This window comes from Micropterus salmoides, unplaced genomic scaffold, assembly GCF_014851395.1.
Source record: "Micropterus salmoides isolate LMB-PRFRI ecotype aquatic unplaced genomic scaffold, ASM1485139v1 Ms_hic_scaffold_9, whole genome shotgun sequence".
Taxonomy (NCBI): Eukaryota; Metazoa; Chordata; class Actinopteri; order Centrarchiformes; family Centrarchidae; genus Micropterus; species Micropterus salmoides.
This window is the reverse complement of record NW_024044681.1, coordinates 2,541,169-2,553,012: the sequence shown is the minus strand read 5'-3', so window position 1 is coordinate 2,553,012 and position 11,844 is coordinate 2,541,169. Positions and strand designations below refer to the sequence as shown.

General features: G+C 43.8%; 1 protein-coding gene across 1 annotated transcript; it reads right to left on the bottom strand.

Moving 5' to 3' along the window:
- Window positions 1-212: 212 nt before the first annotated feature.
- On the bottom strand, window positions 213-7,177 carry LOC119896053 (NACHT, LRR and PYD domains-containing protein 12-like). The gene is made up of 5 exons (XM_038709533.1): window positions 5,250-7,177; window positions 4,736-4,909; window positions 3,631-3,804; window positions 951-1,115; window positions 213-453 (listed from the first exon to the last, which is right to left on the bottom strand). The coding sequence occupies exons 1-5, from the start codon at window positions 7,175-7,177 to the stop codon at window positions 228-230; spliced, it is 2,667 nt and encodes an 888-aa protein (XP_038565461.1). The 3' UTR covers window positions 213-227.
- Between the last annotated feature and the right edge of the window lie 4,667 nt (window positions 7,178-11,844).

The window sequence follows — 11,844 nt, the reverse complement described above, 5'->3', positions numbered from 1 at the left end:
TGATGCTGTCTGCTGGAATCCAGCTTTATTTCCTGGAGACATGAACACAACAACAACAGTCACTTCACATCAACTCAAACACATGATCACTGCCTGTTCTGTGTCTTTCTGTCCAATCCTGAAGCCTGTCACCATTCTCCTCTCACAGCTTCACTGAGGAAAGCAGCCGCTGAGAAAATTGGAGGTTTACAGGAAATACTGGATCTCTGCTTTGATACTAACTGTGTTTAGTACAATACTGCTGAGACCAGCATGGACTGACTCCAACCCTCTACTGACCTCAGAGTCTCCAGTCTGCAGTGTGGACTCTCCTTCAGATCAGACAGCAGCTTCACTCCTGAATCCTGAAGGTTGTTGTATCTCAGCTCCAGCTCTCTCAGATGGGAGGGGTTGGACTTCAGAGCTGAGGCCAGAGAAGCACAGCTGATCACTGACAACCTGCAGTCTCTCAATCTGAATAAAGAATAAATGATGGAGATAAAAATCAATTTCTAATCCAATCAGATGTGTTTAGGTTTTAAATGTGGAGCTCAACATTACTATGTCAAATCAATGAGCTTTTCCCTAAAATGAGTAGAGGGACTTTGTCAAAAATCCATTTCTAATCCAATCAGATGAACATTAAATGAAATATTTCTACTTCAACAAGTAAACTTGATCAGTTTAAAACAAATATTAGTTCAGAGGATATTCTGTATACAGATGTGACCATTTACCAAAAATTTGAGATATTAATTTACTTTAACGACTAACAGTGGACATTTTCTACAGTTTCTTTCAGACACAAGTCTTTGTGACTGCAGACTAAATTTAGTACAAGAAACATGAAAATATGAACAAAAGGACATTTACAACTTTATGGATGGAAGTTATGTATGAACAGAAATTAGCTTCAATTGTTAATTAAACATATCAGATCTACAATAGTAACAGAAAGTCAGTGAACTGACCTCAGAGTCTCCAGTCTGCAGTGTGAACTCTCCAGAAAACCACACAGCAGCTTCACTCCTGAATCCTGCAGCTTGTTGTTACTCAGGTCCAGCTCTCTCAGATGGGAGGGGTTGGACTTGGCCAGAGAAGCACAGCTGATCTTTGACAAATTGCAGCGCCACAATCTGAATAAAGAATAAATGATGTAACTTTAGAAGACAATGTTCCTGCTTGAAATCATTCAGTGTTTAATCTGTTCAGAGCTGAAGAAGTTTTAGAATGTAGAAGTTTAGAAAAAGGAAACTCCAAACACCTGAACCCAACAGGATGCAGGTTCAAACAGTAAAATACAAAAAGGTAAAAAGAGCTCTCATTAATATTAATGACAACGTGCTGCTACTTCAATAAAGACGTAGTGACTTCAGCTCTTAAACTCTGCAGCTCCACCAGTGGCTCCATCTATACAAACTCATGTTGTGCAGCCAAACACAAAGAAAAAGCCACAGAAACTGATTTAAGATTCCACTCAAGATCAAAGAGTTTCCAAAGATACCAAATATGTCAGGATGGACTTTGGGCAAATGTGAACAAAAGACATCTACAATATTTCTTTTAGGAATAGTGGAGTCATCAAATCAAAGCTTCTTCACTTTAAACTATTCAGTCATATAAGCATCATATAGCGTCAGAACAATGTTGGAAAAAACAAATACTGAATATATTTGTTATTGTCTGATAGTTGAAATGGAGATTATTATTTCTTCATTGAATTGATGTAGTTTTATTCTCATTTCTTTAAAACATGATATGGAACAGAAGTGTTAAGGTTTAGTGGAGGATTCAGAGGCGGACACAAGTTAGACGACAAACACACAATCAGATTTATTATAAAATGAAGCAGGGAAGGGAGCGAAAGGTTGTAGACGAAGCGGGGATCTCCAGACAGTGTGGGGCTTGGTAATGGCGTCCTTTAGTTCTGTTCAGGGTGGCGTGGCAGTCTGACACGCAGAGTTCAGGTAGGCAGGCGGGCAGTGGCAGGGCTGAAATCATGGCTGAAATCATGACTGAAACTACTCCAATCCTATTGCCGTTGCTAGAACGGTAGCGTGTGATGGCGTAACTGGAGGCGTATATAAGCACGCCGGCACACAGGACACATTAGCTCTTTGCTATGAAGCAAGGCACTCCAGGCGGGGTGAGGTGTGGCGGACCGACGCAGTGTCTCGTTCCCCTTCTCGGGAACAAGGGTTACATACGTAACCCGAGACGTTCCCCTTCGAGGGAACTCTAACTGCGTCGGTGACGACACTATGGGAACGAGAATACCCACTATGCCACGCCGAAGCCTCCGCCTGCCCCCCAGCATGCAGTTACCCGTAGGCACGACTAAGGAGTGCACGGGCGCCGGGTGCAGAAGGAAGGTCCAGACTGTAAAACCGGATGAAAGTGTTAGGAGTGGCCCAGCCAGCTGGCTCACACAAATCCTGGAGTGAAGCCCCTGCGAGGAGGGCCCTAGAGGCCGCCATGCCCCGAGTAGAGTGTGCCCTTACGGCCATAGGTGAAGGTAACCTGCGCACCTGATAGGCCAGGGAAATAGTCTGAACGATCCAGTTGCTGATCGTGTGTTTGGAAGCGGGGAGCCCAGCCTTGGGGGACCCGAAACACACCAGCAACTGTTCTGCTTTCCTCCACCGGGAGGACCTCAGAGTGTAAATACTCAGCGCTCTGACCGGGCAGAGTAGATGAAGTCTCCCGTCCTCCGCCGTCACATGAGGTGGGGGATCAAACGCCTGCAGCACCATAGACCCTGCCAACCTGGACGGAACCTTAGGGACATAGCCCGAACAGTGGTGCAGGATGGCTCTGACCCTCCCTGGGGCAAACTCCAGGCATTGAGGAGAAACCTAAAGTGCCTGGAGATCCCCCACCCTCCTCAGAGAGGTGATAGCGAGGAGAAAGGCCATCTTAAGGGTCAGGTGCTTGGCCTCAGCTGACTCCAGGGGTTCGAAGGGGGCCTCAGCCAGCGCTTCGAGAACCACTGCCAGTAGTAGTAATAGTAGAACGAGTCACAGGTCTCATCCTCCGGGCTCCACGGAGGAAGCGCACGACCAGTGGAAGCCTCCCCAGAGGCCCATCCCTCAGAGGGGTGTGGAACGCTGCCATGGCAGCCACATTCACCTTTGTGTGGTTGTACTTCTTTGTAGTCTCAAACATGCCAGAGTGCCTGCTGAAGAGAAAAAGCTAATGTGTCCGGTACGCCTTCAGTTACACCGTCACACGCTACCGTTCTAGCAACGGCAATAGGATTGGAGTAGTTTCATTCAAGATTTCAGCCCTGCCACGCCCAGAGGCGTTCCCATAGTGTCGTCAACCGACGCAGTTCGAGTTCCCTCGAAGGGGAACACTAGGAAATAGAAGGAGGCAAGACCTAATCATAACAAGAAGCTGAAAATCAGGAGTTTAAGAGGTTCAGTGAATTATCCAGTGGAGACTTTTCTTGTTATATTAAGATTTTAAATGTGGAGCTCAACATTGCTCTGCCAAAGTCAATGGACTAAACCACTGAAGAAGAAGAGAGACTTTAGCATTAAGATCCTAAGTGTGGATCAGTATAATATCAGCCTTATATCTGCACTTTAGTGTCACCACAACATTCACATCATATTAATCTCAGCACAGAAGGAAAAACTGGTGTCTGACCTCAGAGTCTCCAGTCTGCAGTGTGGACTCTCCAGAAAACCACACAGCAGCTTCACTCCTGAATCCTGCAGCCTGTTGTCACTCAGGTCCAGCTCTCTCAGATGGGAGGGGTTGGATTTCAGAGCTGAGGCCAGAGAAGCACAGCTGATCTCTGACAAACTGCAGCTCTCCAATCTGAATAAAGAATAAATGATGGAGATAAAAATCCATTTCTAATCCAATCAGATGTGTTCAGATTTTAAATGTGTAGATCAACATTACTATGTCAAATCTTTTCCCTAAAATGAGTAGACAGACTTTGTCATTGTGTTATTGTGCATTACAAAGTAACGCGTTACTGTAATCAGATTACTTTTGTCTGTAACGCAGTAATGTAACGCATTACTGTTGATAACTTCAGTAATCAACTTACAGGTAGTAATAAAAAAATCATCGCGTTAATGCGTACTGGTTCTTGAACTATCCGCATAACGGGAGAAGAAAAATAAATCAAATGTCCCTTTTCATGTGTGTTTGTGTAACCCTTTTCTGACCTCACTTTTGACTTCAGCGCCAGTTCATGAGGACGCAGAAATTGTCAACACTGTCCAAATGTCAGCACAACATTCATACACCTATTCATGTCAACACAGATCAATAACATGCTGCTGATCTCAAGCCAGTCTGGATTAATGATCAAGTCAGACATGTTGGTACTTTTGTTACTTTCATTCTCCTCTGTTTCTTCTAATTCAGAACAATCGTGTGACTTACTAAGACAGATGTTTTCTATAGAATTCCAAAATAAAAAGACTTTATGAAATGAATAAGACTTTAAGTGCAGTGCAGAGCTCTTTAACACCTGTCCCAGCAGTTCTGATGCTCATTTCAAAGCATCATCACCACAGTCATCTCCATCAAGACACAGCTGACTGACTGTGAGCTTCATCCTCAGTCATCTTTAGAACTGGATCAACATGAATCCAGTTTAAGTTCAGACTAAATTCAGAGCTGTTGTGATTTGTGCTCAGACAAACTCAGAACACAAGAGAACTGAAGAAAATTTAAAACTTCTGTTATGGATTTAAATTTGGTAGATGGACAAGAGCAGAACACATGAATTGACCTCAGAGTCTTCAGTCTACAGTTTGGACTCTCCAGTCCAGCAGACAGCAGCTTCACTCCTGAATCCTGCAGGTCGTTGTCACTCAGGTCCAGCTCTCTCAGATGGGAGGGGTTGGACTTCAGAGCTGCAGCCACGACTTCACACTGAGTTTTTGAGAGTCCACAAAAGGAAAGTCTGTGATGACAGAGAATATAAAACTTAAAAATATAATAAAATCTGACACATTATTCTAAAAATAGACTCTGTGCATTTTGCATCACAAAGCACATTAAATTGAGCAGCTGCAACTCAGCTGCATGAAGGTGTTATCCGTCACTTCCTGTGTCCCCTTTGTGGCGCTCTAGAGCACTTGGTGATACGATTATAAATGAATATTGGCATGTAGATCTGTTCAGCGGGACAGTTATCAAGCATGTAAAGTTTTGTGCAGATGTGAGCATGTATCTTTACTGTAATACTGATGCTTCAGCTTTACGTCGCTTTACAGTGTTGATAATGGTACATTTGGACTTACAGAGCCTTTCTGCAGTTTCTCACAGCTGCAATCAGTCTCCGTCGTCCCTCCTCTGATGTGTTGTACTTCTGCAGGTCCAACTCATCCAGAACCTCCTCTGACATCTGCAGCATGTAGGCCAGAGCTGAGCAGTGGATCTCTGAGAGTCTCTTCTCTGATCTGTTCTGTGACTTCAGGAACTCTTGGATCTCCTGATGTACTGAGTGGTCGTTCATCTCCGTCAGACAGTGGAAGATGTTGATGCTTCTGTCAGGAGAGATCCAGTTCATGTTCATCTCCTTCAGGTTGTTGATGGCTCTCTGGATGATTTCTGGACTGTTGTCTGTCCGACCCAGCAGGCCTCCTAAGAGTCTCTGGTGGGACTCCAGAGAGAGGCCATGAAGGAAGCGAACAAACAAGTCCAGGTGGCCATTTTTACTTTCGAGAGATTTCTTCATGGAACTCCTCAGGAGGTCCTCCAGGCTTGGGTCATGCTCATCCTCACTGTCACTATCCCGACTATCCAGAAGGGATTGGTGGTAAGTGTTGTATAGACAGTCTGTAGGTTTTGAGTCCCTGTGTTTTTCACTGTGTTTTGTGAGGTATTTCCAGTCTTTCCACAGGAAGTCCTCCAGTCCCTTTTTGTTCCTGCAGGTGTAACAGTGGAACATGTAGACTGCAGCCAGAAACTCCTGAACGCTCAGATGAACAAAGCAGTAGACTGTTTTCTGGAAGATCACACTCTCTCTTTTGAAGATCTCTGTACAAACTCCTGAGTACACCGAGGCCTCTGTGACATCAAGACCACACTGCTCCAGGTCTTCTTGGTAGAACATGATGTTTCCTTTCTCCAGCTGTTCAAACGCCAGCCTCCCCAGCTTCAGAAGAACCTCCCTGTCAGCCTCCGTCAGCTCCTGTGGACTCGTCTCATGTCCCTCATCGTACTTCTGCTTCTTCCTCTTTATCTGAACCAGCAGGAAGTGTGAGTACAGGTCAGTCAGGGTCTTGGGCAGCTCTCCTCTCTGCTCTGTAGTCAACATGTGCTCCAGAACTGTAGCAGTGATCCAGCAGAAGACTGGGATTAGACACATGATGTGGAGGCTCCTGGAGGTCTTGATGTGTGAGATGATTCTGCTGGACAGCTCTTCATCACTGACTCTCCTCCTGAAGTACTCCTCCTTCTGGGCGTCAGTGAAGCCTCGTACTTCCGTTACCCTGCCGACACACGAAGGAGGGATCTGATTGGCCGCTGCAGGTCGGGAAGTTATCCAGACGAGAGCCGAGGGAAGCAGATTCCCCTCGATGAGGTTTGTCAGCAGCAGGTTGACTGATGACTTCTGTGTGACATCAGACACAACCTCACTGTTGTGGAAATCCAATGAAAGTCTGCTTTCATCCAGGCCGTCAAAGATGAACAACAGTTTCCAGATGGCGAGCTTCTCCGCTGGGACCTTCTGTAATGTTGGATGGAAAACATGGAGCAGCGTGAGGAGACTGTGCCGCTCATCTTTGATCAAGTTCAGCTCCCTGAACGAGAGCAGAACCAGCAGACCGACATCTTGGTTTTCCGAGCCCTCTGCCCAGTCCAGAGTGAACTTCTGCACCGAGAAGGTTTTTCCAACACCAGCGACGCCGTTGGTCAGAACCACTCTGATGGCTCTCTGTTGGCCAGGTAAGGCTTTAAAGATGTCCTGGCACCTGATTGGAGTGTCATGGAGGGTCTTCTTCTTGGAAGCTGTCTCAAGCTGCCTCACCTCATGCTGGGTATTAACCTCTTCACTCTGTCCCTCTGTGATGTAGAGCTCAGTGTAGATCCTGTTGAGGAGGGTTCCACTTCCTGTTTCATCACTTCCTTCAGTCACACGTTCACATCTCCTCCTCAGACTGATCTTATGTTCATCTAAAACCTCCTGCAGACTGCCATCCACTGTCACAGAAGAAAGAATCATTAGTGGGAATTATTCATTAGCACCAACATAAAAACAACCAGTAAGAAAACTGAATCCTATTGAAAATGTTTCTGATTGGCTGAGACAGCAACATTTTAAATGCTGCGAGGCAAAGAAAGCCAAGAATCCTGTTTTCAGACATGAGGACATCAGCAGACAGATGGACAGTCTTACTTTGTACAGATCTGCTCTGACTGGCTGTCTGCAGTCCAGCTCTGGTTCTGGATCTTTCTCCACACTGGGGACAGGAGGAGTGTCCTGATGAAGCAGACTGGTCCCAGTATGAGGTGATGCACCGTCTGCAGAACCAGTGTCCACAGCTGGTAGAGACTGGATCCTTCAGGACGTCCTGACACAAAGCACAGCAGGACGGCTGCTCCTCCACAGAAACATGACTCCTCTTCCTCTCTCTGTGAAGACATGTTGTCATGGTTTTGGCTTTGAGGGTTATTATTTCCTGTTTTATTTTGTTAACTGCTTCCTCTTGTGTCTTTGTGTTTCCTGTTTTACTTTGGTATTTTCCTCTCATCTGGTTTCGGTTCACTTCACTTCCCCCTTGTGTGATTGTTTGCTCCTCCCTGATTAAGTTCACCTGTGTCTCATTATCTTGTGCTCACTGTATTTAGGGCCCTTCCGAAACTAGACCCTCACTACTTCCACTCCGACACAGAGTGAACTCTGGAGTCACCCTCACAGCCAAATCGTACCCACGTAGGGTAAACATATAGCGGCCAACTTTCGGATGAACTACCCTCCCCCCCCCAGCGTCAATAGGATCTGACGTTACCGCTGAAGCCTAGGCCTACTCACTGCTATAATACGTGTATCAAATAAACATTTGTATTAAGATTCAGGATTGATGTTGAGGAAAAGTTTGTTTTTTTGCAATATTGAAACTGAAAGCATTTGTCATTAATTTTGTGTTTGTGTCGAATATTTCTTTAAGAACATGACTTTAGACATCACAACAAATAAAATTATATTACATTCTTTTATGCAAAGAATGGCTATATTTATCTTATATGAAAAATATTACATTCACAAATGCAACATTTCAATATAAATCAAATATTATATTGAAGCATTATATAGTGTGAAGAATTTAAAACAGTTGTATGAAGACTTAACTATTTTTTTTTAATGCCTTTGTTGCTTGTTACGTGATCCCCCTGTGTGTCTAGTTATGCCATGTTCTATTTTGTCCTTTAATGTAGGCCATTTTATTTTGGCAAGATTTTCACGAGATGAATACGATTCAATAATATCAGCAGTTGTATTGTCTATCAGACAAGAGCCTTTTTAATTAAACACAATTTAACAACCCACTACCACTCTGCCCTCTTTGGTTTCGGATGGCACTCAATGTGGCGGACCCTCTGCATGAACCGGCATGAAAGCGCAAACAGAGTGGATTTCAGTGGATTTTGTCTGCCGTTCAAGCCCTATCCCTCGTGTTAGTTTCCTCATGGACTGTATATTTCCTTGTGCTGTTGGACTGCCTGTTTTTACTGCAGTCAAGCCAGCCTCCACTTTGAAAACAACAGTCAAGCCAGCCCTCACGCTGTTTTGCGATGCATGTTTTTTCTAGGCATTACGGTAACATCATGTCGCAGCACATTTCAAAATAAAAATGAGCTTCTTCTGAACATAGTGCTTTTGGTGTGGCAGAAGTAATTGAATAAATAAATAAATAAATGCTTAAGACAACACAAGTATCTAAAGAAAGTATGACATTTTCACAGAAAGCTTACTAAATTCATCCAAGATTCAAACTAAAAGAAAACTGTTTTCACAAACTCATTTAACTTCACAGTGATAGCATACCAACTCAGGGTTTCCCTCTGTCAATGTCAGAGAGATGATGTAGTATTTTGAAATTACAGACCTTGAAAATGTTTAATATTTTCACTGAATTTGCCAAGATTCAAATCGATGTAAAAAGAAAACTGGTTCATTAAACTTGCACAGCCCCCACCAGATGCAGAGCCTGTGTGACAAAGCATGAAGGTCACGGTGTGGTAACTAGTTCTATAAGCACAGGCAGAGCCCTCTACTAATGGGCCCTGCCACTCCATCGTCTGCTGAAGGGTTAGTCTGCAGTAGGGACACTGCATAATAAATAAAAGGGATAAAATAAAGTCAAATAAAATCGGGAAAGGCTCTCCTATAAAAGTATGTTTTAAGAAGGGACTTAAAAGAGTTCACTGACTCAGCCGACCTGATTTCCTCGGGCAGGCTGTTCCAGAGCCTCGGGGCCCTGACAGCAAACGCTCTGTCCCCTTTAGTTTTCAGTCGAGACTCTGGAACAGACAGCAGACCTCTGCCCGAGGATCTCAAGGTACGTGCTGGTGCGTATGGGACTGAAAGGTCAGAAATATAACAAGGCGAGAGGCCATGAAGAGCTTTAAAAGTGATCAATAGAATTTTAAAGTCAATTCTAAAACATACTGGGAGCCAGTGTAATGAAGCTAAAATAGGAGTAATGTGGTCATATTTCTTTGTTCTGGTTAAAAGCCTGGCAGCTGAGTTCTGGACAGTCTGGAGTCGATCAATAGATTTTTGGGTTAAACAGGTGAAAAGGCTGTTGCAATAATCCAGGCGTGATGAGATGAAGGCGTGTAAAATGGTCTTGGTGTCCTTAAAAGTTAACATAGATCGAATTTTTGCTATATTTCTAAGTTGATAAAAACATGATTGAACAAGCTTTGTGGTGTGCTGCTCGAAATTTAAATTACTATCAAACCAAACACCAAGGTTCTTTGCCACAGGCTTAATATGATTTACTAGGGAACCAGCAGATGGCAGTATTTGTTTTGCCATCTGCTGGGACCCGATGACCAGGATTTCTGTTTTGTCTGAGTTCAGCTGGAGGAAATTATTTGACATCCATTTTTTAACTTCACAAAGGCAGTTGTTAAGTGAACTCAGCATTCCAGGGTCTGTGGATCTGACGGGCAAGTATATTTGTGTGTCATCAGCATAAATATGAAAAGAAATGCCATGTTTATGGATAATATGTCCAAGGGGAAGCAGATACAAGGAAAACAAAATGGGTCCTAAGACCGACCCCTGAGGCACACCATATTTAACTGGACAGAATGAGGAGACATAGTTGTTTACAGACACGCAAAACTTCCTATTTGACAGGTAGGATGAAAACCATTCTAGAGCAGTACCAGAGATCCCCACCCAGTGCCTCAGTCTGTCTAACATGATGTTGTGATCATTGGTGTCAAAAGCAGCGCTAAGGTCCAGGAGTACCAGGACTGAGCACATGCCTTCATCAGCAGACATTAAAAGGTCATTGGTGACTTTAAGCAGGGCAGTCTCAGTGCTGTGGTACTTCCTAAAACCAGACTGAAACTTTTCAAATAATTTGTTATTTTCCAGTACAGTGAGCAGCTGTTTAGACACAATTCTTTCTAGAATCTTTGCAATAAATTGGTCTAAAATTATGTGGGAGGGAGGGATCTAAACCAGGTTTCTTTAAAAGTGGGTTCACGCAAGCCGTTTTAAAATAATCAGGGACACAACCAGTAGATAGAGAGCTGTTGAAAACAGAGATCAAATGGGCCCCAACAGAATCTATTACTTTCAGTAAAAACTTTGTAGGTATTACATCAAGTGGGCTGGAGGACACTCTCATTTGTGATACTGTTTTTAAAAGCTCAGACAAGTCGATGGGATAAAACTGGTTAAAACTCTCTTGTTGCTGGTGAGGGACCTCTGAGTAAGAGGCCGCGGGGGTAATAGAGGCTCTGATTGACACCACCTTATTGGTAAAATAAGATAAAAACAGTTCACAGTCATCATTACTTCCAGCTGAAGCACAAGGAGGGGTTGGGTTTACCAGCTGATCCACAGTCTTAAACAGAAACCTGGGATTGTGTTTATGTGTAGTAATGAGTTCAGAAAAATAGTGTGTTCTCGCATCCTTAACCATGTTATTGTAGTTAATTAATAAATCCTTCAGACTGAGGTAATGGACTTGGAGACTGGATTTTTTCCATCTGCGCTCTGCTTTCCTTCATTCCCTTTTTAGGCTGCGAATGCTGTCATTTATCCAGGGTTGCTTACTAGCTTTAGACGTAGGCCTAACCTTTAGAGGAGCAGTAATATTTAGTGACGACAAGCAGATATGATTGAAGTGATCGACCAGATTGTTGGTGTTGGAATCAGACAGGTGTTGGCTTTGGCTCTGAAAGAATGTGCAAAACTTTGAAACACTTTGTTCATTAAAGATGCAAGAACACACGGAGCTTGGTGAGGCAGCTTGAGTAACAGGCGAATCGCAGATAAAAACAATACACCTGACATTTTATAGGGCTTTAATTTCTTTACCCTAAAACCGAAAGCTCTGATATGGACTGAGGGATGCTCTACAGTGGTCTGCTATTTCTGGGAAGTGAAATGAGTTGGTGGAAACTGCAGGTTTTCTTTTAAAAAGGACATGGATGAGCGAGTTTGGTGTGGAGAACCTGACTGAGTCCTGACCTCAACCCACAGAACACCTTTGGATGAATTAGAGCGAGACTGCGAGCCAGGCCTTCTCGTCCAACATCTTTGACTGACTTCACAAATGGGATTACAGAAGAATGGTCAAAAATTGCCATAAACACACTCCTAAACCTTGTGGACAGCCTTCCCAGAAGAGCCAAAGCTGTTAT

Excerpts from the sequence above, each read along its gene's own strand:
- LOC119896053 (XM_038709533.1), bottom strand. The coding sequence starts at position 7,177 with ATGATTCTTTCTTCTGTGACAGTGGATGGCAGTCTGCAGGAGGTTTTA. Across the intron at positions 3,805-4,735 it reads TGTAGACTGAAGACTCTGAG|ATTGGAGAGCTGCAGTTTGT; the intron begins GTCAATTCATGT and ends TTCTTTATTCAG. Across the intron at positions 454-950 it reads TGCAGACTGGAGACTCTGAG|ATTGAGAGACTGCAGGTTGT; the intron begins GTCAGTTCACTG and ends TTCTTTATTCAG.